The 23062-nt window shown below is 48.2% G+C and overlaps 1 protein-coding gene across 1 annotated transcript; it reads right to left on the bottom strand.

Moving 5' to 3' along the window:
* Positions 1 to 1111: 1111 nt before the first annotated feature.
* Positions 1112 to 22273, bottom strand: LOC134358037 (hepatocyte nuclear factor 6-like). Its single transcript, XM_063069918.1, has 2 exons — positions 21430 to 22273; positions 1112 to 1386 (listed from the first exon to the last, which is right to left on the bottom strand). The coding sequence occupies exons 1-2, from the start codon at positions 22271 to 22273 to the stop codon at positions 1112 to 1114; spliced, it is 1119 nt and encodes a 372-aa protein (XP_062925988.1).
* Between the last annotated feature and the right edge of the window lie 789 nt (positions 22274 to 23062).

Raw genomic sequence — 23062 nt, 5'->3', positions numbered from 1 at the left:
GAGACATGATTAGCGCTGATCTGAATCATAGAGTCTTCGGTCACTACAGCACAGAAACAGGCCCTTCGGCCCATCTAGTCTGTGCCGAATTGTTATTCTTCCTAGTCCCATCGACCCGCTATGACCCTCCCTATCCTTCCCATCCATGTACTTCTCCAAGCTTCCCTTAAGTGTTACAATCAAACCCACATCCACCATTTCCGCTGGCAGGTCATTCCACACTCTCATCACCCTCTGAGGGAAGAAGATCCCCCTCAGGTTCCCTTTAAATATTTTACCTTTCACCCTCTATTTCAATTCTCACCCAACCTCAATGGGAAAGTCCTTTTCATTTACGCTATCTATATCCTCAATATTTCGTACGCCTCTATGATAATTTTTATACCTCTATCTTCTGTCCCAGTGCCCAGAGCCCTCAATCCTCCCCCCTCCTCCTGATCTTCCAACAACGTATCTCCCTCCTTTTCAATGAACCTTCCTCCAAAAAACCTCCTGAAATTCCCCGCTGGACCACAGGAGAAGAATTAGGCCATTTGGCCCATCGAGTCTGCTCCGCCATTCCATCATGGCTAAATTATTATCCCTCTCAGCCCTATTCTCCTGCCTTTTCCCCGTAACATTTGACACCCTGACTAATCAAGAACCTATCAATCTCCACTTCAAACATACCCAATGACTTGGCCTCCACAGCAACCTGTGTCAATGACTTGGGCACAGATTCATCACCCTCTTGCACGATAAAATTGCTACAAGTCTCAATTAAATCCTCTTCTAATCTTGTAACTCTGACCACTTGTTGGAGATTCTCCCACTGGTGGAACCATCTCCATATTTTTAGGATCTTATATGGTTCAATAAAGTCACCCCCTATTCTCCTAAATTTCAGAGAATATAGATCGATATTTCTTCCAGCCGCTTGTGACAGGTCAAACTCTCTTTCCGTCATCAAGAGGTCCCCCGTGCTACCCACCCAGCAGAAAAAGGTTTGGAATTTTGGGTGAGAGCTGGAATGCATGTTAGGGGTTTGGATATCTTTGGCTTGTTTCCTGATTGTCATTTCCTCCTCATCCCCCCGCCCACCCCGCATCCCCAAGGCCCACCACCCTGAGTCTCACGAGTGAGGGGTACCAGAGGAAACCTGGGCATCCTCCTCCAGCCACCTGTCCAGGCTGCGGCGTCGAGAGTTCATGAAGAAGTTGGCGACGGTGGAGAGCTCCAGTCCGAGCTGCCGGGCGATGCTGGCCTGGAGCTCCCTGTTGGGGCGAGGATTCTCCCTGAAGATAGCGAGCAGGGTCCGCCGCTGGACATCGGTGAAGACCAGCCGGTGCTTCTTGGGCAAGCGATGGTGATCGTCTTTGGTCTGTTCATGTCCTTTCCGCCTGCAGGCTTTGGTGACGGGACAGAGATGCGGTGAGGGTGGGATGCAAAAAACAAAGAGAACATTGAACCAAAAATTGATTAGTTGGCTTATTATGGTCACATACACTCATTGGCACTTTATTAAGTACACCTGTAATAAGCTAATCGGCCAATCATCTAACAGCAACTCAATGCATAAAAACATGAAGACCTGGTTAAGAGGTTCAGTTATTGCTCAGATCAAATATCAGAATGGGGAATAAATGTGACCAAAGTGACTTTGACTGTGCAAGGGTTGCTGGTGCCAGACGGTGTGGAGTATCTCAGAAACTGCTGATCTCCAGGGATTTTCACAGACAACGTTCTCTAGGATTTACATAGAGTGGCGCAAAAAACAACAACAAACCCAGTGAGTGGCTGCTCTGTGGTTAATGAGAGAGGTCGGAGGAAAATGACCAGACTGATTCAAGCAGGCAGCAGTAACCACGAGTTACAACAGTGGTTTGCAGAAAAGCATCTCCAGAAGCGGATGGGCTACAGCAGAAGACTACGAACCACGTTACAGGAGGTACTTAAAAAAATGTCCATTGAATATAGTCATAGACCATTACAGCGCAGAAACAGGCGGTTCGGTCCATCTAGTCCATGCTGAACCCAGTTCCATTGACCAGCAGCTGGACCATACCCCTCCCATCCATGAACTTAACCAGACTTCTGTTAAATACTGCAATCGAACCCTCCTCCGCCGCTTACACTGGCAACTCGTTCCACAGTCGCGGCACCCTCCGAGTGAAGAACCTTTTACTTCAATATCTACCTCTTGCACCTTATCGTCCGTTCCCACTGTCATTGTAACACTTCATTCCGCTCTTATACTACATTGATTTTCCGATCTGTACCGGCATGCAAAGCAACGCATCTTGCTACACACGGGATAATAATAAACCAATTTAAGTAGCAATTAGAGACTTGACCTTAACAATGAAATTCACCTTGCCTATTTTCTATTCTCAGCCCCACCTGTGTGTCCGATGGACGTCTATTGTGTAGAATTTTATCACTCTCTGACAACCTAACCTCACAGCAACCTTGGCCCCACCCTGTCATCGGAATTCTCTTTGTTCTGCCCATTCCTACTAGAACAGCTCCACTAATTAGTACTAATTTGTTCTCTCCCTCTCTCCTCTCTGTCATACACACGCTTGCTCGGATGCTCTCTCCTCCCCAGTTCTGTTTATTTTATTTAATTTACTCAGAGACATACATTCTGGAACAGGCCCTTCCGGCCCAGTGAGCTGGGCCACTCAGAAACTCACCTACTTAATCACAGGATAATTTACAATGACCAATTGATCTGCTAATCTATAAATCTTTATAGTGTGGGTGGAAACCAGAGCATCCAGAGGAAACCCCCGTAGACACGGGGCAGAACGTACAAACTCCTTACAGACGGCGCTGAAATCTGAACTCCGACGCCCGAAGCTGTCATGGCGTCACGCCAACCACTATGCAAATTCTGATGGAGGGTCATCGCCCTCAAACACTGACTTTGTTCCTCCCTCCACAGCTGCTGCCTGACCTGCTGAGAGTTTTAACCATTTTTTTGTTTTTGGATCAGACTGTCCACACCTTTTACAATAAAACCAGACTACATAAAAAAACACGCACAGAATCAACACTCAGCTGTTTCACGCACAGAATCAACACCCCACTGTTTCACGCACAGAATGAACATCCCACTGTTTCACGCACAGAATCAACACCCCACTATTTCACACACAGAATCAATACCCTGCTGTTTCACGCACAGAATCAACACCCTACTGCTTCACGCACAGAATCAACAACCTGCTGTTTCACGCACAGAATCAACACCCCTCTGTTTCACGCAGAGAATCAATACCCTACTGTTTCACGCACAGAATCAACATCCCATTGTTTCACGCACAGAATCAACACCCTACTGTTTCACGCACAGAATCAATACCCCACTGTTTCACGCACAGAATCAACATCCCATTGTTTCACGCACAGAATCAACACCCTACTGTTTCACGCACAGAATCAACATCCCATTGTTTCACGCACAGAATCAACACTCCACTGGTTCACACACAGAATTAACACCTCGCTGTTTCACGCACAGAATCAACACCCCGCTGTTTCACGCACGTGGACATTCTTTCTACAGCTTCCATCCACCAGATAGCTCCCATTATGAGGATGGAGGTAAACCACGAGAAAATAGGAACTGGAATAGGCCAGTCCGCCCCTCTAAGAATGACAGGCCGTTCAATATGACTATGGCTGATCTCGTCCTGGCCACAGGTTCTCTGCATCAAATCCTCATCGCCTCCCCATTCCCCAAGCTTTCATAACAAATAAATCATCTAGTCTTCATAACCCTCCTTGAGGAGGCTTTCTCCATCCAACAGTTCAACAGAGCCCAAGAGCCTAATAGCTTATATTCCTGTACAGTTACACAGTGACCCTCACCCTGAATAAACAGTGACTCTGTACAGTTAGACAGCGAGTGACCTTCACTCCGAATAAACAGTGACTCTGTACAGTTACACAGTGACACTCACTCTGAATAAACAGTGACTCTGTACAGTTAGACAGCGAGTGACCCTCACCCTGAATAAGCAGATTCTGTACAGTCACACAGTGACCCTGATGCTGAATAAACAGTGACTCTGTACAGTTACACAGTGACCCTCACCCCGAATAAACAGTGACTCTGTACAGTTACACAGTGACCCTCACTCTGAATAAACAGTGACTCTGTACAGTTACACAGTGACCCTCACTCTGAATAAACATTGATTGTACAGTTACACAATGTATCCTTCCACAGTTGGAACACCCATAACCACTGCACACCCAATTTGATCATGTTCGTCCCCTGTCAGGGTTGCGTTTACTGCCAGATGCCATTGCCGATCTCATGATAGGCAGGGCTTCACACAACTCAGTTACTAACCCCGTGTTGAGCTAGAATAGCAGGCTAGTCTGATTAAAGGACAAGTCCCACTTTACATTCGTCCTCAATATCTGACGAGGATAACTTGGGATGCCACGAGAGGGAGCTAAACCCCCTTTATTAACAGGTACAGTAATGTCACACCTTGAACAGTAACTTTGTACAGTTACACAGTGAGTGACTCTCAGCCTGAATAAACAATGATTCTGTACAGCTGCAGAGTGACCGTCACCCTGAATAAACGCAAACAACAGGAATTCTGCAGATGCTGGAAATTCAAGCAACACACATAAAAGTTGCTGGTGCATTCTTCCTTCAGTTAGTCCTGACGAAGGGTCTCGGCCTGAAACGTCGACTGCACCTCTTCCTAGAGATGCTGCCTGGCCTGCTGCGTTCACCAGCAACTTTTATGTGTGTACCCTGAATAAACAGCGACTTTGTACAGTTACACAGGAGAGGGGAAATATTTTCACAGAAAGGGTGGTGGGTTTGTGGAATGAGCTGTCAGAACAGCAAAGAGGTTTTTAAATAAGTACGTACATGGATAGGCGAGCTTAGAGGGACGTGGGCCGATAGCGGGCAAATGGGGCTGGAAACGCAAACAGGAGGAAATCGGCAGATGCTGGAATTTCAAGCAACACACATAAAAATTGCTGGAGAACGCGGGTATTGTTGTGCTGACGAAGGATCTCGGCCCGAAACGTCGACTGTACCTCTTCCTATAGATGCTGCCTGGCCTGCTGTGTTCACCAGCGTTTCTCACAACTGGGACTAGCTCAGGAAGGCAGCTTTTTCGGTATTGACGAGATGGGCTGAAGGGTCTGTTTCCATGCTGTAGGACTCTATGACTCAGAGTAACAGAAGTTTTCATACCTGAGTTTGGGAACACGAAGGGGATGGGGAAAAGTGTTGAGAGGAGTGACCTCAGCCCAATACGTCACGGGCACGCCCCTCCCCCACCATCCATACAGGAGCCTGTAAGACCATTTAGACATAGGAGCAGAATTAGGCCATTCTACCATCGAGTTAGCTCCGCCATTCCATCATGGCTCATTTATTCTCCCTCAACCCCATTCTCCCAGCTTCGCTCCATAACCTTTAACGCTCTTACTAATCGAGAACTTATCGACCTTCGCTTTGTTATGAATTGGCTTCCAGAGCGGTCTGTGGCAATGAATTCCACAGATTCACCACCATCTGGCTAAAGAAATTCCTCATCATCATCTCTGCTCTAAACGGATATCCTTGTATTCTGAGGCTGTGCCTTTGGTCTAGAATACCCCACTACGGGAAAAATCCACGTTCACTCTGTCTGGAGACCCAGCCTCAAAACGGAAGCATCCAATATCAAAGGTCCCCACCACCTGGGCCAGGCCATCTTCTCACAGCTTCCCAACGGGCAGGAGGTACAGAAGCCTGAAGTCCCACACCACCAGGTTCAGGAACAGCTACCTCCCCTCAACCATGCGGATCCTGAACCAACCTTAGTCACTACCTCTGTATAACAACACCAAGGCCACATTGCACTACAGTAGATATTTTTGTTCTAATTCTGTTCTTTACTGGAAAAGTATATACATAATTAATGTTCAATATATATTTATGTAATGCTGCTGCTTAGTTGATGCTACGTGCCTGTGATAGAATATAGAATAGTACAGCACAGTACAGGCCCTTAGGCCCACAATGTTCTGCCGACCCTCAAACCCTGCCTCCCGTATAGCCTCCCACCTTAAATTCCTCCATATACCTGTCTAGTAGTCTCTTAAACTTCACTAGTGTATCTGCCTCCACCACTGACTCAGGCAGTGCATTGCACAGACCAACCACTCTCTGAGTAAAAAACCTTCCTCTAATATCCCCCTTGAACTTCCCACCCCTTACCTTAATGATGCTGCTGCAAGTAAGGTTTTAATTGTAACGTGTGTACATGTACTTGCAATAAACTTGCATTTGTTGCCACGGGTACATAGAACATAGAAACATAGAAAACCTACAGCACAATACAGGCCCTTTGGCCCACAGAGTTGTGCCGAACATGTCCCTACCTTAGAAATTACTAGGCTTACTTATAGCCCTCAATTTTACTAAGCTCCATGTACCTATCTAAAAGTCTCTTAAAAGATCCTACCGTATCCGCCTCCACCACCGTTGCCGGCAGCCCATTGCACGCACTCACCACTCTCTGACTAAAAAAACACACCCCCGACATCCCCTCTGTACCTACTCCCCAGCACCTTAAACCTGTGCCCTCTTGTGGCAATCATTTCAACCCTGGTAAAAAGCCTCTGACTATCCACACGATCAATGCCTCTCATCATCTTATACACCTCTATCAGGTCACCTCTCATCCTCCGTCGCTCCAAGGAGAAAAGGCCGAGTTCACTCAACCTATCCTCATAGGGCATGGTCCCCAATCCAGGCAACATCCTTGTAAATCTCCTCTGCACCCTTTCTATGGCTTCCACATCCTTCCTGTAGTGAGCCGACCAGAACTGAGCACAGTGGGGTCTGACCAGTGTCCTACGTACTGTAGCTGCAGCGTTGCCTCTCGGCTCCTAAATTCAATTCCACGATTGATGAAAGCCAATACACTGTACACCTTCTTAACCACAGAGTCAACCTACGCAGCAGCTTTGAGTGTCCTATGGACTCGGACCCCAAGATCCCTCTGATCCTCCACACTGCCAAGAGTCTTACCATTAATACTATATTCTGCCAAAACCTCAGGTGCGTGGAAACCGAGGCAGCGGGCAAAGGTGAGTCTTTAATCATCGCTGAGAAAAACAGCCCATATATTGCCTCACAGGTGTGGGGAAGTGGGGTGGGGGGCGGTGACAGTTCCAAGGACGTGAACCCCTGGCAGAATGGAACTTGGTCCGCGGCACCGATTGCAACGCCAGGCCCCGCTGTGGCGTTACCCGGAGTGTGAGAGGGTGGCAACCCGCCTCCCCCCTCCACCGCCTCCCTTCACGTTCCTACCACTCCTTCAGGCCCGTGCGCCACCAACCACAAACAGTCCCTCGCTGGTGGGTCATCTCGCTCGGGTGATCCGGCCCCTCGGAGCGTGGCGACTCTCCCCGCGAAAGTGCCGGAAGCCTCGGTCGCACCTTCTAGTCTCCTTTCTTCCCTCTCCCCCGCGACAGAAGTGAGGCCGGTCTACGCACTGCAAGATCCCACAAGCAGCAGGTGTACATCCTGGGGGGGGGGGCGGGGGGGTGGATGCTGTTTGTGAAAAGGATGGTGTGTGGGGCGAGTGTCGCGGAGAAATGACCCCTCTACCCTTCTGGCTCATTCAGGCCGCGTTTCCTAACTGAACTGGGTGCCATTTGCCCGCGCTTGGCCCGTATCTCTCCAAACATTTCCTATTCACGCACCTGCCTCTGTTGTAACTGCACCCACCTTTACCACCTCCTCTCGCAGCTCGATTCATCGATCACCGCCCTCTGTGCGTAAAACCTGCCCCTTTAAACCTCTCTCATGTGCCCTCTCCCCTGCCCTGGGGAAAAGACTGAGGCTTAACTCGTTGGAGTACAAGACATTGGGAGTAGGAGATATGATCACAGATAATCTGGACCAGGCATGATCTCCTATTCTCTCAGATTTCCCCACCGCCCTCCAGCCCCCGCCCCGATGTTCCAACTACGTATCTCCCTTCCTTTTAAAGACCCGTCTTCCACGACAGTCCGGGGTGGAGAGTTCCAGAAATTCGGTGTCCTCCGGGAGAAGAACTTGCCACTCACACCTCAGTGTCAAATGACCGCTCCCTTGGTGCGTGGCCAAGTGGTTAAGGTGTTCGTCTAGTGATCTGAAGATCGCTAGTTCGAGCCTTGGCTGAGGCAGCGTGTTGTGTCCTTGAGCAAGGCACTTAATCACACATTGCTCTGCGACGACACCGGTCCCAAGCTGTATGGGTCCTAATGCCCTTCCCTTGGACAACATCGGTGGCGTGGAGAGGGGAGACTTGCAGCGTGGGCAACTGCCGGTCTTCCATACAACCTTGCCCAGGCCTGCGCCCTGGAAACCTTCCAAGGCGCAAATCCATGGTCGCATGAGACTAACGGATGCCTATTATTGGATCCTGATGTCGGAGGAGGGATGAGCTCAGTTCGGAAATCCTCCGCTCAACCCGGCCGATAAAACCATACGACATAGGATCAGAATTCGGCCATTCAGCCCATTGAGTCTGTTCCACCATCCCATCATGGCTGATTTATTATCCCTCGTAACCCAATCTTCCTGCCTATTCCCCGTAAGCTTTGAAGCCCTTATTAATTAAGATCCTATCAACCCCACTTAAAATATACCCAATGACCTGGCCTCCACAGTCGTCCATGGCAATGATTTACTACCCTCTGGCTGAACAAAATTCCTTCTCCACCTCCGTTCTAAAGGGACGAGCTTGTATTCTGAGGCTGTTCTAGACTCCGTCTAATTATAGGAGACCTCCGAGCTGAAGTTGCTCTTGAAGAAGATTTCTTCGAAGGGATTTCCCTCCCCTCCCCCCACCCCCACCACATTCTGCCTTCACTCCCCCCCCCCACCAGTGTTGAACTATTCAGTTTTAACCCCACTTCAAGCCCCCAGTCCCTGTTCTTGTCAGCCCGATGTCCTGCAGAGACAGCAAGCGCTGGGAGACCCCGGCACATTATGGAGGCGATAAATCAGGGCCAAGAAAACGCAGGAAACCCCGAGACCACAACATTAATCAGAAGCTGCCACCTCACTTCCTCGCTCTCTTAATCAAGTTTCCCTTGAGGAAGCACTAGACGTTATTTTATTGCCAGCGATTACACCCCCTGCACCAGTCAAACCAGCAAACCGTTTCAGCTATAAATCGCTGCTTTCGAAAGAGTCTCGGCAGATCCTGACTGAAGAGCAAACGTTTCCATCAAGGGACAGTCCTTCCCGGGGGGAACAGCTCGTTTTAAATTCGTAGCGAGTTTTCGAGGGGCACAGCACGGGAACAGGCCCGTCGGCCCACCGAGTCCGTGCTGCCTATTTACACTGGACCCCCTCCGCTTTTTACTTTCGACACATTTTACCCCGTAACCACCCCAAGATTCTACCTTCACCTAACACATCACACACACAAACACACTCATGGGGGGGGGGGGGAGAGGGAAGGGGTGGCTGATGGATTTACAATGGCCGACCCCGCATGTCACTGGGAAGTGAGGAAACCGGAGTGCCCGCGAAAGCCACGCAGACATTGGGAGAACAGGCGAACTCCACACACGTGTGCCGGGGATTAGGATCCTGCCCAGATCTCTGGAGCCGCGAGGCAGCGGATCTACCCTCGGCGCCACTGTGCCTCCCCTCACCAAGGGAATTCAGATAGGACTGGGATGGATCGGGGTCAGCCTGAAGTGATAAGACATTGAAATATACAGCACGTTACGGGCCCTTCGGCCCACAATGCTCTGCCGACCATGTAAGCTATTCCAGCAACTGCCTAGAATTTCCCTAACGCATAGTCTTCCATTTTGCTAAGCTTCACGTACCTATCTAAGAGTCTCTTAAAAGACCCTATTGTACCTGCCTCTACCACCGTCGCTGGCGACGCATTCCACACACCCACCACTCTGTGTGAAAAACTTACCTCCGACGTCCCCTTGTACCTATTATCAAGCACCTTAAAATTATGCCCCCTCGTGTTAGCCGTTTCGGCCCTGGGGAAAAGTCTGTGGCTATTCACACGATCAATGCGTCTCATCATCTTATACACCTCTATCACGTCACCTCTCATCCTCCGTCACTCCAAGGAGAAAAGGCCGAGTTCATTCAACCTATTCTCATAAGGCATGCTCCCTAATCCAGGCAACATCCTTATAAATCTCCTCTGCAGCCTTTCTATAGTTTCCACATCTTTCCTGTAATGAGGTGACCAGAACTGAACACAGGGAATTTCAAGTGGGGTCTGCCCAAAGGTCTTATATCGCTGTAACATTACCTTCAATAACATATATTCCTTCTGCAATACGCACCTCAGCAACTTGCACGGGCTACTCCAACAACACCGCCTCCCACCAATGTACAGAAGCTTGAGATCTGATACCAGCGGGCTGAAGGACAGGTTCTATCCCACTGTTATCAGACTCTTCAACAGACCTCTTATACGGTAGAAGATGAACTCTTGATCTCCCGTCCTACGTCGTCTTGGCTCTTGCGCTTTTTTTTTTGTTTGCTTGCGCTGCACTTTCTCCCTAACTGCTACACTCTAGTCTGCGCCCTCTTCTCCTTTGCACTACCTCGATGTACTAATGTACGGAATGATATGTTTGGATGGCACACGGTCAGAAGCTTTTCGCTGTATCAGTTACAAACCGGTACCAATTTAAGAAGGAGATAAGGGAACTTCATCTCTATTGAAAAGTAGAAAGTCCTCGTTCTCAAAAGGCCGTGGAAACAGTGCTGCTGGATACTCTGAAGGCCGAGGGTGATCGACTTGTGGTGGACGAGGGGGCGAGAATTTACCAGAGGCTGGAGAACCTGAAGTTACAGTCAGATCAACCATGATCTTATTGAATGGGACAGCCCTACGTACACGCATTGATCGGAAATTATTACGCTGCAGAGGGTGCAAAAACGAGGATGTTACTGGTTTCGTGTATTTAATATTTCAGTAATGTTGCAAATAATTTGTTTAATTAAGCATTCTTTATTGTTTACCGTAATTCATTACGGATTGTATCTGAGTCATACGTCATTACGCCATACGTCAAACGTGCGCATCCACTTAAGGTAAAATGAAATTAAACGTATACGAGTTATCTCCTGCTTTCCCGTATTTTTCTTTCGATTAGTTTTGGAGGTAGAAAACATGTACAGTGCAAAGACACAAAATTACTATATACTACATAATAAATGAATACTACTGGGAAATAATGAATAACGAGATAGCGTTGATGGATGGTCCGTGTAATGACGAATCGTCTAAGGAAGCGGTTGAGACAAGTACATTAACACCATTTAAAAGGCTAGGTACACGGATAGGAAAGGTTTAGAGGGATATGGACAGGTACAGGGATAGGAAAGGTTTAGAGGGATACGGACAGGTACACGGATAGGAAAGGTTTAGAGGGATACGGACAGGTACATGGATAGGAAAGGTTTAGAGGGATACGGACAGGTACATGGATAGGAAAGGTTTAGAGGGATACGGACAGGTACACGGATAGGAAAGGTTTGGAGGGATACGGACAGGTACACGGATAGGAAAGGTTTAGAGGGATACGGACAAGGACACGGATAGGAAAGGTTTAGAAGGATATGGACCTAATGCGGCAAATGGGTAAGCATCGGTAGGCAGTTTGGTCTGCGTTGACACGATGGGCTGGAGCCTGTTTCCATGCTGCATGACTCGCTGAAAGTCACTGAAGATCAACACAATTTAAGCCGATGCACAAAATCTTAACAAGTGCAAAGAAACTGTCTGCCATGTCGAAACAACACTGGGCACAGGAGTACGTGGTGAGGGACGGAATGAAACTGGGCAATGAAATTTGTTTATTATTGTCACATGTACCGAGGTACAGTGAAAAAATTCGTTTTACCATACAGATAATTTTATCATACAAATAAACCATTACAGAATGCAGAATATAGAGTTACAGTCCGGAGAAAGAGTAGAATAGGTCATCAGTAAGTTGCAAGGTCATTACGAGGTCGATTGTAAAGTCAACAGTCGGTTTTTATTGTACTAGTGGAACGTGCAATAGTTTTATAATAGTGCTTCTGAGAAACCTGTCCTTGAGCCGAATGGTCCCTACTCTCAGGATTGTCTATCTTCTGTCCAATGAGAGAGGGGAGAAGGGAGATTGACCGGGGCGGGAGAGGTCATTGTTTATGTTTACTGAAGCGTGGACACCACAACAATATAAAGGATCTGTGGGGAATGTACTGTTCCCAGTACTGTAGTCATTTTATGTTTTAGAAACACAAATTTCTTTACTTATGTGAGTTATGTGTTTACTTATAAACCTGATTATGATATGGGTCTCTGTTGTGCACTGAGAGTGGGAAGTGAGCAGGGAGAGGGAAATCGTGGTTGAAAAAAAAGGGAAGGGAGAGAGGAGGGATTGAGAAGCACCAGACAGATATTGTGTAATGATTAATAAACCAATTGTTTGGAATCAAATGACCTTGCCTGGTGTCTCAGGGCCGGGTGGGTCCGCACATGCGCCACTCCCCGTCCCTGTCAGTACTTCTCTGCCAGCTGTCCCACAACCTCCCTCGCCATTCCTAACACCCTTTGACCCCGCCAGATTTACAAACTCGCTCTCTGCTCCACCGAGGACTTTTTGCACGGTACTGTATGTTCTAAATAAAGCGTACTTTTCAAGAAAAATAAACACCCGGATGATTTTCTTTCCCGCCCTGCTCTCTGCCTGAACTTCAAAGCAAGTCTGTTGTGCTGAAAGTATGTTAGACAGAAACCAGTCCTGGTAGGTATCTAGGCACAATGGTCAGCAGACACCGGATGGGCTGAAGGGACTGTTTCTGTGCTCCACGATTCCACTATAGAAGGTGTAGCAGAGATTTGAGGAGAGGCTGAGGGCGTTTTTCCTTCGGAGAAAAGGACTGGGGTGGAATTGGGGAGAGAGGGTGAAAGACCTCAGCAAGTATTGGAAACTTAGGCAACAGGTAAAAAATGTGGAAAGAGACGGACAGTCGACGTTTCAGTTCGAGACTCTTCACCTGGAAAAAAAAACTGGACCCACATGTCGGTAGGGGGGTTGAATCCGGGGAGTGAGGGAAGAATAGACTACAAGGACAATCGTAGATGGAGTGGACAGCATAGACTCGATGAGCGGAATTGCCCTGGAGCGCTGCCACAGGAAAGCAGCATCCTTCATCAAGGACCGCACCATCCAGGCCGTGTTCTCTTCTCACTGCTACCATCAAGAAGGAGGTACAGGAGCCTCACCACCCCACACCACCAGGTTCAGGAAATGGCTTCAGAACCAGCGTGAATAAATTGCCCACCTCAACTCTGAACTGATTCCACAACCTACAAACTCACTTCCAAAACTTTACTTTGAATTTTGAAATATGAAAAGCCATTAGCCGGGGGAGGGGGACATTGCTGTAAGCTGACAGCAGGTTTGAAAGGAATTTATTAACTACTGCTCAGTCTGCTGTTTCCACACTCGCCAGACATCTGTAAATATCTCACAAACATTGCGATTCCGAAGTGTTCAATCACTGTAGTTCAGCACCAGTACCTCCGAACAGCTCCTCGGGCTAGGTGTGGCAGAGCAGAAGGCTGTAGGCGTAAATAGTTGCAGAGAGTCACAGTGATTCAGTGACCACGGAATCAGACCCTTCGGCCCAACTCGTCCATGCTGAACAAGTTCCCTACTTAAGCTAGTCCCATATACCAGCGTTTGCCATATCCCTCCAAACCTTTCCAACCCCTGTTCCATTTGGAGATAGATGGTGGGATCCGGAACAACACACAATCTGCTGGAGGAACGCAGCGGACTGAACAGTATGTGTAGGCGGGGTGTGGAGGGGGGGGGGTACGAACTTTCGACATCTCAGGTTGAAACCCTAGATACTGCCTCTTTAATATCCAAAAGGTTTAGATTTGAAAATAAATCAGACATGTCTTCTGCAGATCACGAAAATCAAACCTACGACGTTATTTTCTCAAATCTAGTTCATAAAGTAAGGAATAAGACGCTGGACACTAGTCTGGGGCGGGGGGGGGGCACGGTAGAGGCTTAGCGTAACGCTATTACAGCATCAGCGACCTGGGTTCAATTTCCGCTGCCGGCTGTAAGGAGTTGGTCCGTTCTCCCCGTGATCGTGTGGGTTTCTTGCGGGTGCTCCGGTTTCCCAAGACATGCGGGTTAGTAGGTTAGTTGGGTGTAATTCAGGGGTGCCGGCTTATTGAGCTGGAAGGGCCTGTTACTGCTCTGTATCTCTAAACAAACAAGTAAAAAAAAATAAACATTTTCAAACATTCCACTTCACCCTAATTGACTTTTCGAGCATTTTCTCCACTTCACGCGCTGTTTGGCGTGGTGGCGGTGTGGAAGTTCCTCTCTAGCAAAGGATGCGTAAGGAGCTCCTTCCCTCCGCGAGGCTGCAGGCCACACCTCGGGTTTAGCACCCCTATCAGGGTCACGGGAAGACATGGGAGCAGGTGGTGGACGGTCGTGTGAGCAGCTAGTGCCGATCACAAGTCCCGGTTATGTGACCAGTGACGGCAGGCAGAAGATTTCTGAAGAGCATTGCTTCTGGCTGGGGTCACCCGTCTTGTAAAGACACTGCCCAGAAGAAGGCAAGGAAGGTAGAAAAACGTCGTCAAGAATTATCATGGCCGTGAACAACACACACAAAATGCTGGAGGAGCTCAACAGGTCAGGCAGCATCTATGGAAATGAATTTTGGCATAAGAGGAGGCCATAGACGATACACCGGAACGGGAATCGGAATTAAAATGTTTAGCTACGGTGAGGTCCCGCTTGTGGCCGATGGTGTGAAGGTGCTCGACGGAGCGGTCCCCCAATTTAAGACAGGTCTCACCAGTGTAGAGAAGGCCGCATTAGGAGCACCGGATACAATAGATTACCAAAGCAGATTCGTAGGGGAAGTGCTGCCTTATCTGGAAGGACTGTTGGGGCCCTGCATGGAGGTGAGGGAGGAGGTATATAGGCAGGTGTAGCACTCAGGTCATGTGCGGGGATAAGTGCCGGGAGGGAGATTAGTGGGGAGGGAGGAATAGACAAGGGAATCGCGGAGGGAGCGATCCCTGCAGAAAGAGGAATAGAGGGCTGTGAGGGGTGGGGTTGGAGGGGTAAAGATACGTTTAGTGGTGAGGTCTCATTGGAGATGGCGGAAGTTTCGGAGTATTATGCGTTCGATACGAAGGTTGATGTGGTGGTAGGTAAGGACAAGGGAAACTCTATCACTATTAAGGCGGCGGGGAGATGGGGTGAGCGCGGATGTACGGGAAATGGATTCGGATGCGGGTGAGGGCAACGTGAATAGTTGGGGGAAGGAAAGCCCGTTCTTTAAAGGAGGACATCTCTGATGACCTGGAACGGAAAGCCGCCTCCTGGGAACAGATGCGGCGGAGGCGAATAAATTGAGAAAATGGAACATTTTTACAGGAGATAGGGTAGGAAGAGATAAAGTCGAATTAACCGTGGGGTTCAAGCAACACACATGAAAGTTGCTGGTGAACGCAGCAGGCCAGGCAGCATCTCTAGGAAGAGGTACAGTCGACGTTTCAGGCTGAAACCCTTCGTCAGGACTAACTGAAGGAAGAGCATATCTGCAGAAATCCTCATGTAACCGTGGGGTTCAGTAGCTTTATAAAAGATATCTCTAGACAGTTTGTCTCCAGAGATGGAGACAGAGAGATCGAGAAGGTGTCACATGGGTGGTGGGAGAGGTGTCAGAAATATATCAAGTGAATTTAAGAGCAGAGTGGAAGTTAGAGACAAAGTTGATAAAAATTGACCAGCTCAGCGTGGGGGCATGAAGCAAGGCCAATGCGGTCGTTAACATGGCGGAAAATGTGCTGGCGAGGATAACCGGGGAAGGCTTCCAACATGGACTGTTCTACGTTGCCAGCGTACAGGCAGGCATAGCCGGCGCCGATGCGAGTGCCCACGGCTGCCCCTTGAGTTTGCAGAAAGCGGGAACAGACCATGATTGCCGATGTCACACGACACGGCGGAAAGTGATGATGGTGAACTATGAGAGAGAGTTAAGAGTTCAGGTACACGGTTCCCAGGTAGACAGAGCGGTGAAAGGGGCCTTCGTCAGTCAGTGTAAGAGCTGGGATGTCATGTTGCAGTCGTACAAGAGGCTGGTAAGACCACTCTTCGAGTATTGTGTTCCGTTTTGGCCATCTTACTAGAGAGTGTGCAGAAAGATAGCGTTGCCAGAATATGAGTTTGAATTATAGGGAGAGATTGGGCATGCTAGGACTATATAAAGACAGCGAGCAACGTGACTGAAAGGATTTTCCGAGACAGAGTCTCCACAATATACCAACTGGTCGATAACTAGCCCACAATGGTTCAATGAGCAGATAGCGACAAGGTCAAAACCCCGAGCAGAAATAAACATTTCGCTGGTTGTTGGAAGAATAATTCAATAATTTTTGTGTGCTTCAACCATAATACAAAGGATCTAAATAATTTTACTACAACGTATATTACAAACAAACTTCATTAATCCTTTTTATTTATTCAGTCATGTATCTAATGTAGCTGTAATTATCGGTTATAAAATTGATACAATATTTATTGCAATAAAACGGAGAGAAATGTAATTAATTCTTGTAGTAACCTTACATAATTTCAGTAGTCCCACTAGCTAAACTTACAGTTTTTGTTTGATCATAATAAAGGCCCGTGTTTTATTAAAATGCTTTTTTTTTTATTTCCAGCTTCTAATATGTCACAATTCAGCTGTTTCATACTGGAAAATATACTTTCGCGAGGTTATTGGATTAGAGTGTTATTTTCCTATTTAAGTACCTATATTGCATTGAGTATATATTTGTTTATGCAATAACATAATGGAGAGTTTTATGATTAATTAATGAAGTCCTAACTCCACCATGGGAGCTCCCAGGCCCAGTCGCCAAAGGGGGAGTGTTGAGCACGGGGCTGGCAACCTCAGCCCGTAAAAAACCCAGAGCTAGAGAAACGCCAGCAGAAGCTTCGAAGACCCCATCCCGGGAAGATGAAGATGAAGGCGCACGTGGTGAAGGCGGAAGCCACAGGGCCGATAAACCTTCAGCCCAGGCGAGCCGCTGCTGGCGGCCCATGCCCCGTTAGGGCTGACGGGCTTAAGAAGAAGAAGAAAGTAGTCGTAAACAACAGGAATTCTGCAGATGCTGGAAATTCAAGCAACACACACAAAAAATGCCGGTGAACGCAGCAGGCCAGGCAGCATCTGTCTCTAGGAAGAAGCACAGTCGACGTTTCAGGCCGAGACCTTTCGTCAGGAAAGTAGTCGTGCTGCTTTTCATTCAACATCTGGTACCTGCTTCCTAAGTAATAAAGTAGATCACTGCAATCTCATTTTAAACGAGTATTTAACTATTATATAAAGCATCGGAACTCAGTGGCCATTTTATTAAGTACACCCGCTCTTTAATGCAAATATCTATTCTGCCAGATCGATGCATAAAAGCATGCTGACATGGTCAAGAGGTTCAGTTGTTGCTTGAACCAAACATCAGAAGGTGGGGAAATCTGATCTGTGACTTTGACCGTGGAATGATAGTTGGTGCCATATCGGGTGGTTTCAGTATCGCAGACATCACCCGGGAATTTCACTCACGGTAGTCTCCTGTTTTTACAGAGAATGGTGCGAAAAAAACTCTTAAAACATCCAGTGAGCGTCTGTTCTTTGGGTGAAAGCGCCTTGTTAATGAGCGAGGCCCAGACTGGCTGAAGCCGACAGCAAAACGACAGTAACTCAGATAACGACGCGTTACCTCAGCGGTGAGCAGAAGAGCGTCTCTGAACGCAAAACACGTCGGACTTTGAAGTGGACGGGCTACGGCGGCGTGAGGACCACGAGCAGACAGTCAGTGCTCGCCTTATTGGGCACGGGGGATAACTAGAAAAATGGCTACTGAGTGCACTTCATGGAGACTTAGAAGACGAGAACACCACCCATTGCAAATCACACGGATGTTATAGTTTTAATCTCTCTTCCGTCCAGTTAGCAGAATTTTAAAGACATTTTTAATGGAGGTGTTGATTCGTTCGCGCGATCTTTCCAAAGTAACCCTGCTTCCACTCGTGATCGGAATAAGGCAGGAGTTATTGAACAAGACCCCCAGCTTAAGGGAAAGTCACATCTTTGCTGTGACATTGAACATTCTATCGAATTGCGCGCCTTTAGTTTGGGAAGAGTGGAAATGGTCAATAACGAACTCCCCTAGTGGGAGAATAAACCATTTCACACACAAAAAAAATCATTGCAAGTCTCTTAAAAGGATCTCAAGAATGGTTAAAATTATACTAGGCAAGGCTTTCGGCATCTGTAGAGAGGAATAAACAGCGCGTCGCGGCCCGAAATGTCGACAGTTTCTTCCTCTCGATAGATGCTGCCTGACCTGCTGAGTTCCTCCAGCATGTTGTGTCGCCCAAGATTTCCAGCTTCTGCAGAATCTCATGTGTCAAAGGGGTATTAGTAATGATTAAATACCTTGAAAAGTTAGGAAACAAAAACTTAATTCGAACCTAATTGAAATTGCATAAACTCGCTGCCGACCATAGAACGTAGCGCAGTGCAAAACAGAAACAGTCCCTTCGGCCCAGCATGCCCGTGCTGACCAGGATGGCAAATTCAACTAAACCCACTCGCTCGCACACGATCTTTATCTCCCTGCTCCACGTCTCTTCATGTGTCTGTTTAAATGTTTCTTAAACGCTACTATCGCCCTCGTGGACCAGGACCACCTCTCTGCTTTGTATTTCGTATTGGGACGTGAAAAGATCGGAGGGCATTCATCTATAGATCAGAGATTTCGTCAATCTCTCTCTCTCTCTCTCTCTCTCTCTCACACACACACACACATACACACACACACACACACTCACACACACAAACACACACACACACACACACACACTCACACACACACAGCCATACACGCGCGCGCACGCAACATGCACACTCAGTGATACACTGACCTCCACCCCCTTGTCCTGATGAAGGGACTCAGCCCGAAACGCCGACTGTTTATTCCCCTCCGTAGATGCTGCCTGACCTGCTGAGTTCCTCCTATTTTTGTGTGTGCGCTGCTCAAGGTTTCAAGCATTTATACAATCTCCGCTGCGTCCTTGCGTAAATGATTTTTATCCCGAGAAAATAAAGACGTGTGTGTGTGTGTGTGTGTCTGTCTGTCTCTGAGTGTGTGTGTATATGTGTATGTGTCTGTGAGTGTGAGTGTGTGTAAATGTGTGTGTGTGTGTGTGTGTGTGTGTGTACAACTATTCCACTCGGTATTACAATACGACAACTGAAACGATCAGGAAATATTTATCCCAGAACACTCCAGAAAGAGAAGTAACTGGCCAAGGCGAGGCGGCGGAGAGCGAGAGGCGATCCGGTCGCTGCCGCTCTGTAGCGACTTTCTCCGGCTGGGACAGCCGCCGGGGGGGAGTTCACTAAGACTTCTCGCCACTAGATGCAAAATCGAAAATGGATGAGTTTATTTTGCCCTCATTTGTTGTGTGTGTGGCGGGGTGGAGTGGGAGATAACTATTCAGTAAAAAAAAGAAAATTCCCGCAGTAAATGCTGATTAAAACACAATCCTTCCTCTTCCCATTGAGGGCATTTGACGAGCTTCGGGGGATTGCAAAACCTGTGGAGCCTGGAACGAAATGAATTCCAAGCATTGGAAATGGGATTAAAGGATATTTACTGGGACTTTTACACTTTACCGAACAACGCCTCAAATTAAGGTCGGAGCGGATAAATTCACACCAAGGCATATGCACATGGCGGTCTTAATTTCTTTAAATTCAATGGTACGCCTCCAGAGTTAAAGAGAGTTGTTTCATTAAATTCGGGGTTAAAATGAAATCTAATCAATATTCTATGAAAACAGTTTCAAAGTGGACTGCGCTGATGTCAACCGGAGAGAAGTAATTCGGCCTTTAGATAAACTGAACACCGGTCCATCCCCGTCTCTCGGCTTCCCTCGCTCTCCGAACCCATCAGCAGGCCACTCCGGATTCCAGATTAGGTCGTAGCCAGCATAAATCCCGAAACGCAGTGAGCAAGGCAAGGCTCGTCGAGGTTTGGAAGGGGAGAGGGAGACAGGGAGAGAGAGACAGACAGACAGACGGACAGACAGAGTGAAATTCGTTGTTTTGGGGCAGTAGTGCATCACTGTATATAATAATAAAATTCTATAAATTACAATTAGTATATATAGTATATATTACAGTAAATATGTAGTGCAAAACGAGGGGGCAATAGTGGGGTAGTACAGAGCGTATGGCCGAATGGCTGCTAAACCTGCCCAATCGGCGCAAGCGGAAAAGCACAAGGCCCCTCATTTCCAAACGGTGAACTATGTTCGCCAACTTCTTTTAGAAATTACAGATTTTTTTTTCTTTTGCAAGGGTTTGGGGTAAATGGCTCTCCCGTGATGCAAGCATCGGCGCGATGGGGCGATTAGCCTGGCTCCGGGCTATTGATGAGGGTCTCGGGAACGTATGCCTGGAAGAGGCCAAGTAGCCTTGGGTAAAATACACTCTCCTATATTTACATACTATTCAAAAGTCTTTCAACCGGATTAAAATAATATTCACCTCACTAAAGTATTACTTTTCAGTTATAGACTTCGGTCGTTTTCAAATCAACATAAGTATATGTAACAGAGGATGAGGCGCCAGTACAAAGACAAATAGAAATGTGAAAAAGGATTAAGATAGAGATTAATAGACGGATGGCTAGGTAGAAGAGGAAGATATAATTAACGGGCGACATAACAGTATGGGTGGATCGATCAATCGATTGATCAGTGGATAGATATATGGATGGACAGATAGATAGATAGATAGATACAGACGGATAGATAGATAGACAGATAGAGAGAGATGGATGGATAGATAGAAAGACAGACAGACAGATAGATAGATAGAGAGGGATGGGTATTAAATATTAAATATTAGATATGAGTTTTTGTGAGAGGCTGAACGAACCTGGTGTTGGAAGCTGAAGTGAGACCATAAGAAGCTTAGATTGGGTAGACAGCCAGAATCTTTTCCCAGGGTAAAAATGATCAATACTAGAAAACATGCTTTTAAGGTTAGGGGGAGGATAGTTTAAAGGCGACGCGCAAAGCAAGGTTTCTTTTAATGCAGAGAGTGCTGGGTGTCTGGATTGCGTTACCAGGGACAGTAGTGGAAACAGGGGGTTTGGTGTGGTTTAAAAGGCCGTTAGATAAAGAGACGGGTAGGAAGGGAGGGAGGGATAGGACAAGAAAGTCCAGCTGTGGTTAGATGGAGCCGAATACTAGTCTCCTCATTAGAGGGTCAAAGTGGGGGAGGGCGAAGGGACAGATAACTTCCCCTGGATACAGTCCTACCTTCCAATCTCAGGAGAGACATCCTCTGGTGCTCGGGTTCCTGGAGCCACTTCCACATCCTCCTGAAAGTCTCCCGCCCCGACTTGAGCTTCGCCCAGGGCTTGGGGTTCCTCAGGAGATCGGACAGGGTGCCCTGGGAGCGGCAGAGGACTCGCTGGGCGAAAACAGCCTGCGGGATGCTGTATCTCTTTAGCTCCGCCATGACGCTGTGGGCCACTTCCTTGGTGTTGATCTCTTCCGAATGTCCCGGGGCTTCGGGCTGGGACCTCCCCTGGGGCGAGCGGCGGGGAGGGAGTCGTCGGAGATGAGCTCCCCCTTCTTGGAGGTTCAGCGGCACCGCCCCAGAAGTGACCGGCTGGGGCAACGCATCCTGATCTCCGCGCAGGAAGGTTGAAGGTAACCCGCCGGAGGTGATAGGGGAGATCTTCTCGACGCCCAGGGGACCGGCGCAGAATCCGTAGGCGCCAAGACCCTGGCCGGTCATGGGGGAGAGGGACTGCCCCATACCCAGATCCTTGGGGTAAGAGCCGAAAAAGTTATTGAAGCTCCTATCCTCCCGCATGAAGGCGAAGCTGCCGAAAACATTGTTGGCGGGCAGACTCTGGGCTCGGTGTCCGCCCGCGGGCTGAAGAGAGGGGGTCAAGGGGGCGTAGTTGGCTCCGGGAGGTTCGCAGTTCACCCCCATCAGCGGCAGGTCCGGCCGGTAGTTGCAAGGATCCAACACCGAGGCCACTCCGGTCACCGGCTGAGGCGGGTCGGGAGGACAGAGCACTTCCCTGGCGTGGATAAGATGCTGGCGACTCGCCGGTTCGCTGACAACGTTCAGACCCAACTGTGTCTCCATTGTAAGAACCAGAACCGCCTTCAGAGGGGGTTTAATTGGATCCGAGCCTCTCTCCTCATGGTTTGAGTCTCTTTCCTCTGTACTCCCTCTCTCTCTCCCTGCCCTCCCCCCGTCCCCTCCCTCTCCTCTCCTCGTCTGTCTGTCTCTCCCTCTCCCTGCTCTCCCTTCTCTGCGCAGGTCTCGATACTAGAGCATCGATTTCTACAGAGGATAGTGCTGGTTAACTTCCGGGTTTTTGAACGCCAGGCCTCTGAAAATCCGTCATTTTGGCGATTAAAGCAACAGGAAGGGTACTTGTCAGACCGGCTACACACACAGACAAACGCACAAAGACGCACTCAGACACACACACACACACACACACACACACACTCAGACACACACACACACACACACACACACACACACAGACACACACACACACAGACACACACACACACACACACTCAGACACACACACACACACACACACACACTCACACACACACACACACACACACACACTCAGACACACACTCAGACACACACACACACACACACACACACTCAGACACACACACACACACAGACACACACACACACTCAGACACACACACACACACACAGACACACACACACACTCAGACACACACACACACACACACACACACACACACACACACACACACACACACACAAGTTCACGCGCAAACATACGCACGGTTATATACGCGCGCCAGCTCACGCAAAGACTTACGCACGCACACAGACAAACTGACAGACACATACACACACATACGCGCACACAGA

Source organism: Mobula hypostoma, chromosome 2, assembly GCF_963921235.1.
Source record: "Mobula hypostoma chromosome 2, sMobHyp1.1, whole genome shotgun sequence".
Taxonomy (NCBI): domain Eukaryota; kingdom Metazoa; phylum Chordata; class Chondrichthyes; order Myliobatiformes; family Myliobatidae; genus Mobula; species Mobula hypostoma.
Note: the sequence above shows the minus strand (reverse complement) of the source record. Positions and strands in the feature narration are given on the sequence as shown.

What these genes read in the sequence shown, in the direction of transcription:
- LOC134358037 (XM_063069918.1), bottom strand. Translation starts at nt 22,273, where the DNA reads ATGGAGACACAGTTGGGTCTGAACGTTGTCAGCGAACCGGCGAGTCGC. An exon ending in GTCTCTCCTGAGATTGGAAG is followed by an intron (nt 1,387 to 21,429) that starts GTAGGACTGTAT and finishes CCGTCACCAAAG; the next exon opens with CCTGCAGGCGGAAAGGACAT.